General features: G+C 42.3%; 1 protein-coding gene across 4 annotated transcripts in view; it reads left to right on the top strand.

Moving 5' to 3' along the window:
- The window catches only part of CPQ (carboxypeptidase Q), a 558535-nt gene that overhangs the window by 381401 nt on the left and 160409 nt on the right, over window positions 1-16725 (top strand). For 3 of the 4 annotated variants that reach the window (XM_075549458.1, XM_075549459.1, XM_075549460.1), the window contains exons 5-6: window positions 5547-5658; window positions 10041-10112. In XM_075549458.1, the coding sequence (XP_075405573.1) occupies window positions 5547-5658; window positions 10041-10112 (184 nt within the window). The remainder of the gene's footprint in view (window positions 1-5546; window positions 5659-10040; window positions 10113-16725) is intronic. The other variant, XM_075549461.1, reaches the window with a different exon arrangement.

Here is a 16725-nt window from a genome sequence, read left to right as displayed (position 1 = left end):
TTTTATAGGAACTGACTGCACAGGATCGTTTGGGCTGGAAATCGCCGGTCAGTATTAAGAGCTAGGCATGCCAAGAAGATAGCATGGCCCAACAATGGCCCTTTCTTAGTCTGTCTAATACTTTCCCTTCCCTTGGCCCTTTCGTAGTATATCTGAGACCTATACAACTTTTAGTTAGCATAAATATTTGGAGACCAGTGAACCATCATCACAATATTCTTTAACACGTTGCTGGATACAATTCTTTCAAGATTTTACCTTTCTATTTAGCCTCTAGTTGGTCCTTAGGGAGGCATAATTATTGGCATATCTGGATATCTGGGTTATATTATCTTTGTAAGTGGATTTTTCTTTGCTTTGGAATCTGACCTTTGGAGATGGTGAGCCCCACGCCTTTCCCAGAGAGGTCTTTGATGCCTCTGGTCATTGTGCGACACAGCCAAGAGCAAACTCCTTGATGTAGCCTCCGTGCACAGTCTGAGGAGTGAGGAGAAAGGTCATGCACGTGTTTTCACCGTTTTCAGAAAGAGGACACCGCCGAGCGCCTCAAATGTCAGCTGTGTGCCTCTCCTCCAGTACAGATGTCCAGATTCTCCGTTTTCCATTCCTTTGCTTTCTGCCGTGGTTTTGCCATTGTTGTACGAGTGGCTGAAAATGATATTATTCAGTTCACCCTATGTGTGATGTTAATATGATGAATCGTTAGTCGTTGATGCATTGTGTGATTATCTTCTTAGATACTTTTTTGTTCGCTTTTGTTTTGGAAGTGGCTTTGCTGTCCGCCTAGAAAGTTTTCCCCAGTGTGTTGACGTTTTACTAAAATGAGTGCGTTTTCCTGCTCTTACGACACGAGTCTTTGGTCATTGAAGCCAGTGCAGGGTATGAAGGAGGACAGTGGCTTGTGACACAGTTAACCGCTGTTGTCCCCTATCACTTGTCTATTATGACTCCAGTAGCTGATAAATGAGGAGCTCTCTATTTGAGTGCCCTATCTGTCCCCAGCCTGCCTTCTTGGTTATCTTGTGCTGCTGCTATTGTTCTTTCAATCATTTGTACGGGGTGTTGGCATTTGGAGGAGGTGCTAGTGGAAAAGAGTGCTCTCTACCTGTCCAACGTTCTCTACCTGCTCCGGGAGCACACAGGAGAAGGGTAGATGGTTGGTGAGTTAGTCTGTTTATTGTGTCAACCTGGCCGATAAACACATGTGCTGTTAATTGAAGGGTGGAGGGATAAATGGCTCTAGTTCTTGGGTCTCTTGCTTTGTGGTGGTCACACCAGGGCGCAGCTGCCTTAGTCAGTTCCCTGCTTCAGCTGGCAAGGCTCACTTCCTGTAAGACATCCCTAAGGAGAAGCCACGTGGACCTACCCAATGCAGTCCTGGGTGCTGGAGCAGTCATGTGGAGACCCCTGCCAGCGCTGAGATGCTTATACATTCACTGACTTGACTTTCCTCCTGCGCTCGGCATCATTGCCTCTGTTTTGTGAGATGGAGGAAGACTTTGTGGATTGGTGTTGGACATATGGGTTAATGTTGGATTTGTGGGCTTAGGCAGCACTGGGTTGGGATGTTTTCTTGATGTGCACTTAACCTTTATATAAAACTCTCTCTTATACATGAGTTGCTGTGGATTTGTTTCTCTAAAGTCCCCAGACTAATACAATTGGGCTCCATTTCTCAATGATCTGGGAAATGTTATTGCTTGAAGGCTGTACATCTAGCCACAGAGGCAAGGGAGGCCTGGTGCCTTTCCCGGCTTTCATCAGATGGTTTGTTTTCATGCAGATGGAGTTTCCTATATGCACGAGTACTTTGTTTCTGTTTATTTGCTTCAATCAGACTTGGCTCCACTATCAGCAATGTTTAGTTCAGCCTGACCCTGATATAGGTGGCTTTTCAGTCGAGTGGCGAGTGTGTGTGCTTTGCTAGGCTATGGAAAGACAGACTTCCTGGTCTGATAGAGACTGGCGGAACCCTGAGTTACAGCCCTTAGTCAGCCTTCAACTGAAGGTTGAAGAAACTGAACTTCCTCTGGGATCAACTTTCAAATGCAGACAGGCTGTTTCTCAGTATAATCAACCAAAAGAGACCCAAAGGGAGCATTTTCCCAAAAACTAACTTCAAAAAGCAGAAAAGAGGAAAGGATAGAAATGGGAACTCAGGGAGGAGCGATACTGCTATGTTACGGGAACTACAAACAATGTGTATAAATTGTTGAATGGAAAACGAATTTATTCTGTCCACCCTCACCTAAATTATAACAATTTTAAGTGTTTTTCATAGTAAGAGAATGAAACCCTTTTGAATGAGATCTTTACTTCCATTTCCAGTTAAAATAATAAAGCTATTAAATTAGAAGCAGCTTTTTGTCATTACCTAATTTTTAAGTCAATAGATAGTAAATTAGAACTGTTTTCTCATTGTGACTCTCAACATTTAAATCTTCCCACAGTGCTGTAGCCATGACCATACCCTCTGGGACATGATTTAACTTCTAATCATTCAAAGCCATTTTCCATCCATTCTGGTTTGGAAAAGTGGAACAGTTAATAAAACATAAATGAATATGATCATTAAAAAAATAACAAACACCCTCACTCATTCTTAACGAGGTCTTAAGTATCTGCCCTTAGTTACTTTTGCATGTTCTCTGATTGAGTTAAATTTTAAAAATTCAGCACTTTTAATCTCCTGGACCTTGAGCTTCATCAGGCAATTCTTGTGGAAGTTGGTGAGAATGTTGACTAATTGGGCTATTGGTCCCTTCGGGGATGACACCACCTTCTGAATCCATGCCCTGCTGTTGCAACAGGCTTTCCCTCTTCTTTATTTTCCTTTTTTCTTTAGAAACAATCCATTTGGGTCCATCACATGGATATTTGTTGGGCTTGTTTGTGAAGTCACCCTAGGCTGACTCCGTGTCCAGTCATGGAGATGCTGCAGCTGTTCACAGAAGCAGCCCGTGGGGGCGATCACCCTGAGACTCTAAATAATACCGCCTTCCTCCAGTCGTGAGGCCATTTTATTGTCGTCAGCAGGGAGATTGACTCAACTTTGTTTTGCTTCCTACACACTGGGCATAGATAGACATCATTTTGTTGAACTTTTGTTGCTGTTCAATGAACGTTTTCTTGAGGTACAAACGTTTTCAGGCAGTTCCCGCATTACGAACATATTCTGTTCCCACGGCTGCTTTCAACTGAAATTTGTTCATGAGTTGGAAGCAGTAGGTATTGTTTGTATCTAACTTCAATCAGTCAAATATTTGCCTCAGTGTATGTGATACGTATTTTATGTCAATACCTAAAGAGCATTAACAAAACATTTCCAGATACACGGAGCATCTTTAAAATAACAATATAGTGATAATGACAACGTTTCGATATGCATAGGAAAGTGGTGTATAATTATAAGCCTTTGAACGCACCTCACATTTTAAACAATCGTGTGGAATCATGCAGGACCAGACCAGGCTATGTTCCGTTCTGTTGGACATAGGCTCGCTGTGAGTCGGAGGACACTCATCAGCACCTGATAGCAGCAGGCTTTATAGAGATTACACAGATGGTCGTAAAGCAGATGTTCATAACCTGGAGATTGCCTGAAAAATAGTCAGAGACAATACTCAAACACTAAGGCATAAGAAGGCGACCAGTTGTAAACAGCATACCTGTACAATCAGCGCCCAGCCAGGAAATGCCCAGCACCTCAGAAATGATGCTCTCCCTCTCCTGCAACTGAGCCTCCTTACCACGGTTAAACGATATCCTTGTTGGCTTGGTTTTATACTTTATAGAGATAGAAACATGCAAGACAGATTATTTTGTATCTGATGTATTTCACTCTAGGAGACTCACCCAGATTTTATATTTATTTGGGTGTGTTCAGTCTTATAGCTAAGTAGTGCAGTGGTCCACTGATGGCTGCAACACAATTTATTATTTCTATTGTTGGCATATATGATGGCAGTTTCCCTGTTTGTTGAGGAGGGGAGGAAATATTATGAATAGTATGTAGTGAATACTCTAGCACATAGCTTTGTGGAAGTTCATGTGGAAGTGTACACATGAGTGTACACATGCATGGACATGCTCACACAAACATTTACTTTAAATTTACAAGGCGGGCTTCCAAAAGATCACGGAATGTGGAATTACATGATCGTACAGTTTCCCCATAAACTTTCTGAAGCTCCATGATATACCTAGAAGTAGAATTGCTGGGGAATGGAGCCTGCATACCTTCAGATTTAGTAGACACCGCCAGTTTTCCGTAGAGGTTGTTGTGCTAGGACAGCACTATTTGAGAGGTCCAGTTGCTCTAGCTCCTCACCGATATCTGGCACTCTGCATTTTTTATTTTAGCTATATTGGTAACTATGTTATAATGTGGTTTGATTTACATTTCCCTGACAATAATGAAGCTGAGCATCTTTTCGTGTGGCTGTTAATGTATTAATATGTGTGTCTTTTTGTGTGAAGTATTTGTTTAAGTCCGTTGCCCATTTTTCTATGAGTTGACTGATTTTTTTCTTACTGTCTCATAGGTTTTCTTTATGTATTTCAAATAGGGGTCCTTTGTGCAAATATGGATGGTGATATTTACTCCCCCTCTGCAAGTTGCCTTTTTAATTTCTTAATGGGGTTTTTCGATGAACAGATCATTTTTGTTCTTAAAAATTCAAACTTTCTACTTTTTTTGTAGTTTGTGATTTTTGTGTCCTGGTTAGGAATTGTTTCCCAACTGCTAGTTGACAAGGCTGTTTGTCTAGGGTGGCCTACACCATGTTTATTTAGATCTCTAGAGAATCTGAGTTGATATTTATATTGTCTGACATAGAGATCACAGACTTTCTACTCAGCCACCCAGAGGGACACCTTATCAACCTAGTGTAATATATTTTATATTTTTTCTGAAGATAATCACTACTTCTTGGGAAAAATGTATGGATATTTGAATTTTTAATAGAATCTCTAGCTTTGTTTAGCATGCATGTAAATTGAAATCGCTCTTAAAATTCTTTCTCTTCTATCACTTAGCCTCTAGTTAGTAAATGAAGCATGTTTACTTACCCAGCACTGGAGTAATTTGTAATGCACAAACCAGTCATTAAAAAATATACTATAGTCATTTTGCATTTTAATTACATTCAACATGTGTTTACTAAAATGTAAGACAATTCAGAACATTACTGAAGTTTTTCACTCCATTATATCAAATTGGTTTTAAACCCTATAATAAGGTTGTCAGATATCTGCCGGTATTAAGCTATTTTTATGTAGAACTCATAGATGGCAGTGAGTTAGGTTAGGCTAGTAGCATTAAGAAAGAGGTATAAAATGAAGACTCTTGTTACTAGTAGGATGGCCTTAGACCCTATATCTTTAGACTTTTCCCATTCACAACGACACATATCTTCTAAGGCAGAGAAGCAGAAAAGAAAACAAAAGTTTCATTTCTGTATTTGGAAGGCCTACGAATGCTTCCGCTTTGATGCCATTCCTGGTTAGTATTATTTATGTTTTCCTCTTCTCTATGTTTGTTCTAGGTTGTACTTGTCAGTGGACATCTGGACAGCTGGGATGTTGGGCAAGGTGCCATGGATGATGGTGGTGGAGCCTTTATATCCTGGGAAGCACTCTCGCTTATTAAAGATCTTGGTAAGTATTTAGACACATTAATCAATGCGTAAGGGCACATCTTAGTCAAGAGTTACCTCCAACACACAACATGCTTAACCATTTAGTTAGTTGGGTGCATTTGAAGAACTTCCGAAGGTCTATAGATGCTTGTCCATTGAGTCCCAGAATAGAGCTAACTTATCCCCATAAAGAAAAACATTTTTATTCACATGTACTCCAAATATCCAAAGTATCAAATAATATCATCAGCTTCTGGAGGAAATGAGCAAGCAAACACACCTGAAGCAAATGCAGCTACACAACCAGAGATATGTAAGGAAACTCTGGCCAAGTGCACAGAAAACTCAGCAGTGCCTTTACTGATTTCCTTTGTTTGTCTCTAAGGTCGTATGATGCTGTGAGGGGAACTTGGTGTCTTCCTGTGATAGAAGTTGGACAGAGCAGCCTTGGACTCAATGAGTGATCCCTTTCATCACAATAAGGAATTAGGCAAACATGTGGGGGCATCCTACATAAACCTAGACAGGAGGAAGGTGGACAAGTATAGAAAGGACAAGTTAACAGTGACAGGAGGGGACTTGGTAGTACAATTGTTAAAAGCTCAGCTGTTAACCCAAAGGTCACAGGTTCCAGCCTACCAACTCTCACCAGGAGAGAAATATGGAGGTCTGCTTTTGGAAGATCTCCAGTCTTGGAAACCCAATACAGGAAGTGTAAGTCTGCTCCTTTGGGGTGATATGAGTCAAAATTGACTGTCACAGGGGATATCTTTTTTGGTTGAATAGTGAGAATGGAGTCCCTATATTGTGCGGTTGGTGAACATGTTTGGCTGTGCACTGAGAGGCTGGGGTTCAAATCCATCTAGAAGTGGTTCAGGAGAAATGCCCAAGTAGCTACTGCGGGAGCATCAGACCCTGAAGACTCTGGGTGGAGCACAAGTCCACTGATCTGACACAGTATCATCGTGAACTGGGGTAGACGCATAGCAAGAGTGGTTTCTTTTGAGTCTTCCTGGCTATTTGGAGTGATGGTATTTTATTTTGCTGATCACATTTAAAAATTTTTTTAAAAGCACTCCCTTTGAGCTGCTCAGCATGGTGTTTTTGAGTGAGGTCAAAAATAATTAGTTTAATTCAACCAAAAAACTGTCTGGAGAGAGAACCCTTGTCTGAGGCCGACCAGAGGTGGTTTTAAAACGCCTCATCAGCAGAACGTCTTGTATCTCAGCTGTGTGGTGACCTCATTTTCAGACCAAGTAAAGTTCCAATCATTCTCTTTGGTGAATGCTTTCTGTCTTTTCATAATCACATATGTGTTTAAATTATGCTTTTACTCTGTCAGTTCATGAACTTGTCTGATCCTGTAAATCAGACTATTTTTGACATTTTTTTCCTTAATTGTTTTATTAGGGGCTTATACAACTCTTATCACAATCTATACATACATTACTTGTGTAAAGCACATCTGTACATTCATTGCCCTCATCATTGTCAAAACATTTGCTATCCGCTTAAGCGCCCGGCATCAGCTCCTTATTGTTTCTCCTCCCTCCCTGCTCCCCCCTCCCGCATGAGCCCTTGATAATTTATAAATTATTATTTTGTCATATCTTGCACTGTCTGACATTTCCCTTCACCCACTTTTCTGTTACCCATCCCCTCAGGGAGGAGGTCACATGTAGATCCTTGTAATCAGTACCCTCTTTTCAACCCACTCTCCTTCTACGCTCCAAGTATTGCCATTCACACCACTGGTCCTAAAGGGATCATCTGCCCTGGATTCCCTGTGTTTCTAGTTCCTATCTGTACCAGTGTACATCCTCTGGTCTAGTCAGACTTGCAAGGTAGAATTGGGATCATGATAGTGGTAGTGGTGGGGGGTAGGAAACATTTAGGAACTAGAGGAAAGCTGTATTTTTCAGCGTTGCTACATCACACCTTGACTGGCTCGTCTCCTCCCCTAGACCCCTCTGCAAAGGGATCTCCATTGGCCAACAAATGGGCTTTGGGTCTCCACTCTGCACTCCCTCCCTCATTCACTATGGTAAGATTTTTTTGGTTCTGATGATGCCTTATACCTGATCCCTTCGACACCCCGTGATCGCACAGGCTGGTGTGCTTCTTCCATGTGGGCTTTGTTGCTTCTGAGCTAAATGGCCACTTGTTTACCTTCAAGGCTTTAAGACCCCAGATGCTATATTTTTGATAGCCAGGCACCATCAGCTTTCTTCACCACATTTGCTTATGCACCCATTTGTCTTCAGCGATCGTATCATGGAGGTGAGCACACAATGATATGATTTTTTCTTTCTTTGATGCCTGATAACTGATCTCTTTGGCACCACGTGATCACTCAGGCTGGTGTGTTCTTCCATGTGGGCTTTGTTGCTTCTGAGCTAGATGGCTGCTTGTTTACCCTCGAACTTTTAAGACCCCAGACACTATATCTTTTGATAGCCGGGCACCATCAGCTTTCTTCACCAATACTTATCTTCATCTACTTAAAAGTTAACGAAACAAAACAAACAAAAAACCAGACAAACTTACTGGCATCAAGTTAATTCTGACTCACGGAGACCGTATAGAATAGAGTAGAACCTCCCCTATGGATTCCTAAGACTGCAACTCTTTAGGGGAGTAGAAAGCCTCATCCTTCTCATCCCCAATGGCTGGTGGTTTCCTACAACCTGTGGTTAGCAGCCCAGTTGTCATCCTTAGGATAATTTGTTAGGGTTACCATTTTGATTTATACTTTACTTGTGTTTTAAAAAAATACATGTAAGTGCTACAGTGCGTGTCGGCCTCATTACCAGTGACACTTGGGGCTGGTATTCCTTTGTTGGATGGGGGCTGTGGCATACACTGGAGGAGGTTTCATTCCATACCTGTCCTGGACACACCCCCCACTTCCCAAATTGTGCCCAAAATCTCTACAGATATTTCCAGAGATCCCCTGAGGGATAAGCTTGCTCCAGTCTGAAGCCATTGAAACAGGTCAATGAGAAATCCCTAGGCAACTTGCATTTAAGTACATAAGATTAAAAAACAAAGAAGAAAAGGAAGAACAAAACTTCAATGAAAACCGAGCATTTTGTATACTTCTAACGTCATGAAAGATTCACTGAGTGCCTCTTATGTGGAACCACTTCAAGCAAGCTTGACCTAGAAAGAGGTTTAAGCCATGGCCTCTGTTCTTTACCCGGGTTTCTTTGGCTTTTTCCGCTCACCATTCCTTTTCACCCAAGAAATTCATAACGCAGACAGGTGCTGCCAGAACAGCTGGGATCGATCCATTACGTGTTTGATTTTGAATTAATGTTTGCATTAATGTGCATTCAGGAACCCCTCGACTGTTGCCACATTTTCCCTGACTGCCAAGTTCAGTTACGCAAACCCAGATGGAGTCTCGACCCATGCTTTCAGAAGCTTCGCTTTAGACCCTCACAATTGAGCTGTGGACGAGCACACCCACTTACACACACACACACACACACACTTATCCTATAGACGAAAAGTCCACATCTGCTTCTGGATCAAACTTAGTTATGGCGGAAAGGGACTGAGTGTCCAGCAATAAAACCCGAGAGCACCCATTGCTTTTGAGAAGGCCTGGGGCCCTCTCTGTGCGTGTGCCCCCCATTTCCTGTTCCTTAGCTATCTCTTCCCCTCTCCTAACTCTCAGTCCAGAGTGAAGTGGATTCCAGAGTAAAGCAAACAGATGCTCATTTTGTTCCCCTGCATTTTGGGGCACAGATATTGATTTGTGAAGTTAACTTGATCTTAGTGTGTCAAACCAGCTCAGCTGGATACACAGAGGTAGAGCGTGAAGAGAATGCTAGAGACATCTGAAGTGGATTGGAGTTCCCTTGGTGTATAAGATTCTCTTTATGGCCACAAACCAATTTTTTTTAAAACGAAGAAGAAAGAAAGTCAGTGCCATCAAGTTGACTTCAACTCATGGAAGCCCTAGAGCACAGAGTAGAAATGCCCAGTGGGGTTTCAAGGGCTGAAATGTTTTCAGAAGCAGACTGCTACATCTTCTCCAGGTGAACAGCTGGTGAGTACAAACAACCGAGTTTTCAGTCAGCAGCCAAGTGTTTTCAATACCAAGCCATCAATGCCCCGCCCGCTTTCTTGAGCTCAGGCAGGTCCCGTGAAGCCCGTGGGGCTTCATTTCCCTCATCTCTTTTCAACTGTGTGCCACGTAAGTGTTTCCTCTGCTTTGTCTCGCTGCCATCCAGTCAATTGCAACACGTAGCAAGTGACCCTATCAGACAGGGTAGAACTGCCCCGTGAGTTTCTGAGACTGGAACTCTGCAGAAAACCCCATCACCTGCTCCATCTAGATTGGAATAAATGTGTTCTTCACTGGATCTGATATCTCTTCTCTCTCATACTCAGCACAGTACCCTCCATCACTGTTCCTTGAGTTGGATTTCATTACATGGGTGAAAGGAACATCATGCAAAGATGGTGGGTATTCAAAAGTACATTGATTTCAGTTGTTTTCACATAGCTGGTAATAGGTCTTCTTTAATTCAAGACTGAAATCTCCCATAGATTTCTAAGAACCTATGTAAATATATATTGACTAAAAATAAGAAAATAAAAATATTCTGGGTAGGTGTTAAGAGACATCTGGGGCTCTTTTTTTAAAACATGGATTTCAAGAGCCAGACTACTCACCAAAAAACCCATGGCAAGTCTATGTAGGATTTCCAAGATTGTAAATCTGAAAGGCAACAGGTAGCTTCATCGTTCTTCTGTGGAGGAGCTGGTGGTTTTGAACTTCAAACTTTGGGTTATTAATCCAGTGCTCATCCAACAGTAGAACCCAGACTAAACCAAATATCAACTTTACTGTCATAGAATCAATTCCAGCTCATAGTGACTCAGGGTAGAACTGCCTCTGTGGGTTTCTGAGATGATAACTCTTTACAGAAGTCGATAGCCGCCTGTCTTTCTCTTAACGAACAGCTCAGGGTTTCAAACCGCTGACCTCACGATTAGCTGCCCCACTCATAACTCATATGCCACCAGACTCTGCAGGATCAAATCATGGCAAATCACTTGCTATGTGACAGGCAAGTTACTTGGCTTCTGGCCACCTCAGTTTCTTCATCTGTGAAATGGAGAAAATAATAGGGCCTATCTCATCAGTTTGCTTTGAAAATTAAATAACCTATCCATAAATAGGATTACCATGAGTCAGAAATGACTCACCAGCGTTGAGCTGTTTTTCTTTTTTTAAAAAAACACTCTACATGATGTACTTAAAACAGAGCCTGACCAAAGCTAAAACCCACCAAACTGAGCCCAGTGCTGTTGAGTCCATTCGGACTCAGAGTGGCCCTATATAGGGGTTCCAAGATTATAAATATGAAGGAAGCAGACAGCCTTTTCTTTCTCCTGAGAAGCAGCTGGTGGGTTTGAACTGCTGCTCTTGCAATTAGCAGTCTAACCCTTACAGTACCTGACCATGCCAGCAGGGCTAAGCATCCAATTGAGGTGAACTATTGTTGTTTGATGAGCATGACTCTGAAAATGGCATGTTTTTATGACACTGTTATGAATTCAGGTCAAGCGACCCTAGAGGATGGGGTAGAAGTGCCACCCGGGGTTTCTAAGATTGTTAAATCTCTGTGGGAGAAGACAGCCTCGCCTTCTTCCTCTGAATGACTGATGGGTTCAAGCCACCAGTCTTGCGGTTGGCAGTTCAATGTGTCACCCCAGAGTTCCACATTAGCTCTTGTTTTTATGTTAGAGAAGACACTTTTTTAACCCTTCCCATCTGCCCACTTTGCCTCCTTACTTGTTATACTGAGTTATACTGACCTAACAGGGAAAACTACTTTAAAAACCAAACGTAATGCCATCGAACTGATTCCTGACTCAGAGCAGAACTGCCCCTTGGGTTTCTGAGGCTTTCAATCTTTGAAGAAGTAAGTGACCACAGCTTTCTCCCATGGGGTGGCTGGTGTGTTCGAACTGATGACCTTGTAATTAGCAGCTCAATACACAACCTTACACACCAGGGCTAAGTACTTTGGTATCCCTAAAATACCACTTCCCCTTACTATCAAAGGCGCCATTCCTTGTATAATGGGAACCCTTGGGCTTCTCTCTCTCTCTCTCTCTTTTTCATTTATGTACTCATTTTCCAGAGGTCTCATATTTCCCCTGCCTCATCCTGTTTCCATTTCCTGGGTAGAGTGATTGCCTAACCTCCACTCTGCATTTTCATTCTTCCAAGTACACCCTGCAGAGTGAATCTTACTTTGGTTTAAAAATTTGCCTGTGCATTTTAATATGAAGAGCATAGTCCAACATGTTCTGTTAGTTCTGGATGAAAAATGCTAATAATTTTGAGCAAGAAATAGGTCCTGGGCTAGAGGCCAAGATACTGGTTCATAATTATATTATATAATTACATTAAATCCAAACTTTTAATTGGTGAAATATGAAAGCTCTGAAGACATCTCTGTTTCCAAGAAAACTGTGGCTCTTTTGGATGCTGCTCTTCGGACAATGTGTCATGCAGCATGCATGTCCCTGTCCCGTCGAGGAGCAGGTTAATTTGGAGTGTAGGCCCAGTGGGGCTTTCCAGTATTTGGAAATATGTTTCTCAGCTCCATCCTCCTTGACACTTCTCTCCACCTCTCTCCCCACACTTACAGATTCACGCCTTTGCTTAAGCCATCAGCCATAAAGTGCATTCAATTAATCTGATGAGAAATATTTGTGCTTTGTAAATAGAATCAGTCACTCCCGAGTTAACTGTCAACAGAAGCTGTTTGCCGTGAATTGGGTTGAATACTGTTTTTGTTTTTGGAGTTTGCTGGACTTGAAACTGTTTATTTGAAATGGCATTTCCTGGAATGTTCTGCTGTCAGTGGACAAAGCCTATGGGCAAAGAGGTTATGCTTCAGAATGTTCATTTGGCGCATGAAAAATAAACCACCATCCATCCCCAACTTCTTCCACTTTATCATGCCTGTGAAGTTAGACTTTTTGCATATTCAGGCCTAAAACAAATGAGAAATAGTAGCAGTATTGCCTGGCTGTTGAAATGTGTGGTATCTATTTAGAGAAATCTTCAAATGTTAGTACTTTTTATTATGATTGTTTTATGCCTGGAAAGCTTAACTCTTAGAGAAATAGTTTATTGGTGTATTCTCCCACTGGTTCACAGAACACGTAGTTATTGTGCATGTGCCATGTAGAGGCCTTGTACTGAAGAAGAATGAGACCCGGTCCTCACATGCAGTGAGAAGGACATTGATCTCCAAAACAGCAATGTAGTTGTCATAAGTTTTCTAATTGAAGGCTGTACCTATAACTAGGGACTCGGTGAAGGTGGGGTTACCATAGTTTGGTTGGGTTAGTGATTCTTCACAGAGGCAATAATACCTGAGCATCTTTTTTTAAAGACCCACACACAACCCTGAGGTGAAATGGGCAGAATGTGAAGGTCTGTCTAGATAAGACAGGCGGGATAAACACTCTAGAGGAGAGAACAACAGGAATGATGGTTCCGGTGGGACATAAGGGGGGGGGGGCAGGGAAAGGGAGTGGGTGTTAACAAACCCAAGGGACAAGAGAACAACACGTGATCTAAAATCGATGGCGAAGAGGATGTAAGAGGCCTGGTAAGGATTGATCAAGGGCAATGTAACTGAGAGGACTTACTGAAACTCAAATGAAGGCTGGACATGATAGTGGGCCAAGAGGAAAGTAAAAGAAAATAGAGGAAGGAACCAGGAGGCAAAGGGCATTTATAGAGGTCTAAATACAGGCATGTACATGTGTAAATATATTTATATATGATGATGGGGAAATAAAGCTATGTACATATATTTACAGGTTTAATATTAAGGTAGCAGACAGACGCTGGGCCTCTGCTCAAATACTCCCTCAATGCAAGAACACTTTGCTCTAATAACCTGGCATTCCATGATGCTCACTTTTCTGATATGATCACTGAAGACAGAGTAGGTACATAAGCAAATGCGTTGAAGAAAATTGATGGTTCCCTGTTAGAGTCTCGTCCAGCGAGACCCTCACACGGTGACCCGGAGGGGCAACGAACCTGGATGGGAAAAAGAAAATTGGGCAAGACAAGTGCTGATCAAGCCTGTTTATTTTTCCAAAACTCTGAGTATATATTCACAACAGAGAAGGAAGTGGGAGGCACATATTCCAATGAAGCACACTGTGTAACAACCTCACACTGTACAACAACCAATCAGCCACATGTTCCCAATAAGGTACAAAGGGTGCGCAACAGTACTCAAAGACGTCCGTGGTGACATCGCATGCAAATCAAGGCTTACCGGGTGAACTTATCACTTTGTTCCTAATATGGTATATATGCAGTTCAATGGGTGCTCAGTACTTTGACTAATGGCAACAAGGTCAGTTATCGGAACTGCCCATGCTACTGAGCACGTAGCTTGGAATGTGGGGGCGAAGTTGGGCAGGAATAAAAGTCTTGCTGTTAGAAAGCGGCCAAGTATCTGAGGCCAGGGTCTTAATGGCTATCGGCTCCCAACAGTTCCCTGCTATCAAAACATATAGCATCTAGGATCTTAAAGGTTTGAAGATAAACAAGTGGCCATCTAGCTGAGAAGCAACATAGCCCACGTGGAAGAATCATATCAGCCTATGTGATCATGAGGTATTAATGGGATCAGGTATCAGGCATCAAAGAACCAGGACAAAAAATCATATAATTGTGAATGAGGGTGTGTGTGGAGTAGAGACCCAAAGTCCATCCATAGGCAATTGGACATCCACCTACAGAATGGTCACAGGAACAGACGAGCGAGGCAGGGTGCAGTATAGCATGGTTGAAACATACTCCCCCCCACACTATCATGACCCCAATTCTACAATACAAATCTGGCTAGACCAGAGCATATACATGGGTACAGATAAGAGCTGGAAACACAGGGAGTCCAGGACAGATAAACCCCTCAGGACCAATAATGAGAGTAGTGACACCAGGAGGGGAAGAGGAAGGTGGGGGAGAAAGAGGGAACAGGTCACAATTATCTACACATAACCCCTCCCAGGAGGACAGACAACAGAAAAATGTGTGAAGGGAGACATCGGTCAGTGTTGGACATGAAATAATAATAATAATTTATAAATTACAAGGGGTTCATGAGGGAGGGAAGGGGAAGGGGGGAAATGAGTTGATACCAAATACTCACGTAGAAAGAAAATGTTTTGAAAGTGATGATGGCAACAAATGTACAAATGTTCTTGCCACCATGGATGGATGGACTGCGATAAGAGTTGTACGAGCCCCCAATAAAATGATAAAGAAAAAAAAGAAAAGGGCAGAATGAAGAATTCCAAGCAGAGCATAGAGTTTCTGGCTCTTTCTATCATTAGACGTGAGGGAAAAACTGTGGACAGTAGCAGTCTTTGAATTAGGGGTCGATTAAGGGAACAGGTAGGCATGGCAGCATTGCAGGGGCTGCTTATTTTTTGACCTGGCATTTGCATCTGATGTCAGTTTTTTGTACAAGGAGTGTTTCTTCAGCATTCACACGCTCCCTGGTGGTGCAGTCCAATCCCAGCTTCGGCTCTGTGGAAGAAACACCCATTCATCTGCCTCATAAAAATGACAGCTATGAAAACCACATGGTGGTTCTGCTCTGCCACATGGGGTCTCTGTGAGTTGGAATTGACTCAGGACTCTGCAATAACAACAACTTTGGTAATCGAGGATGGGGACTCTCAAAGGCTGGATGGATGGATGGATGGATGGATGGATGGATGGATGGATGGATGGATGGATGGATGGATGGATAGATAGATAGATAGATAGATAGATAGATAGATAGATAGATAGATAGATAGATAGATAGATAGATTTCTAGTTCCATTACTGATGTTGAGTGAACCTTGGCTGAAAGCAAAGAATACCAGAAAGATTGTTACTTCTGTTTTATTGACTATGCTAAGGCAGTTAACTCTGAGGACATAAAATCTATCAATAGCCTCACGAAGAATGGGAATCCCAGAAAGTGATATTGTGCTCATGTGGAACCTGTAAATGGAGCAAGAGGCAGTGATGGGAACAGCTTAAGGGCGTATGGCATGGTTTAAAGTCAGGACATATGTGGGTCAGGATTATATGCTTTCACCATACATATTCAATCTGCACACTGAACAAGTCATCAGAGAAGCTGGTTTACATGAAGGAGAATGTGGCATCAAGATTGGAGGAAGGTTTATTAAGAACTCTCGGTATGCAGATGACACTACCTTGCTTGCTGTAAGTGAGGAGGATTTGAAACATTTGCTGATGAAGATCAAGGATGGAAAGAAGACCAAAATCCTCACAAATGGACCAGTGGTAACATCCTGATAAATGGAGAAAAGATTGAAGGGGTTCTTGGATGGAGCCATAATCAGAGCTCACGGAAGCAGCAGTCAAGAAAGCAAATGACAGTGTGCATTGGGAAAATCTCCTGCACTGGAATTCTTAAAAGCCTTGGGAAGCAAGGATGTTACTTTTTGGATAAGGTGCCCCTCACCCAAGCCACAGTATTTTCAATTGTCTCAAATGCACACGACAATGGGACATTGAATAAGGAAGACTGAAATTTGATGTGTTTGAATTATACTGGTGAAGAATATTGGAAGTACCATGGACTGCCAAAAGATCAAACAAATCTGTCTTGGAAGACATACAACCAGAATGCTCCTTGGAGGTCAGGATAGCAAGGCTTCATCTTACATACTTTGGATGTGTCGTCAAGAGAGACTAGACCTGGATAAACACCTCATGCTTGGTAAAGGAAAGGGGCAGGAAAAGAGATAATGTGGGGGCGGCAATGAGCTCAAACTTAAGAACAAGGTGAGGATGGCACCGGACGGGCCAGTGTTTTGTTCTGTTGCAGATAGAATTGTTATGAGTCAGAACCAACGAACCAGCACCTAACAATAAGTATCTCTGTTACCGCAAACATTCTGTTACAGGAATACCTGGGCAGAAACAGGAAGTTGGAAGACTTGTGCAGGAAGCCAGGCCTTCAGAGTATAGGAGTCTAGCTAAATGCATACACAGGCT

Source organism: Tenrec ecaudatus, chromosome 5 (assembly GCF_050624435.1).
Source record: "Tenrec ecaudatus isolate mTenEca1 chromosome 5, mTenEca1.hap1, whole genome shotgun sequence".
Taxonomy (NCBI): domain Eukaryota; kingdom Metazoa; phylum Chordata; class Mammalia; order Afrosoricida; family Tenrecidae; genus Tenrec; species Tenrec ecaudatus.
This window is presented reverse-complemented; position numbering and strand designations above follow the sequence as displayed.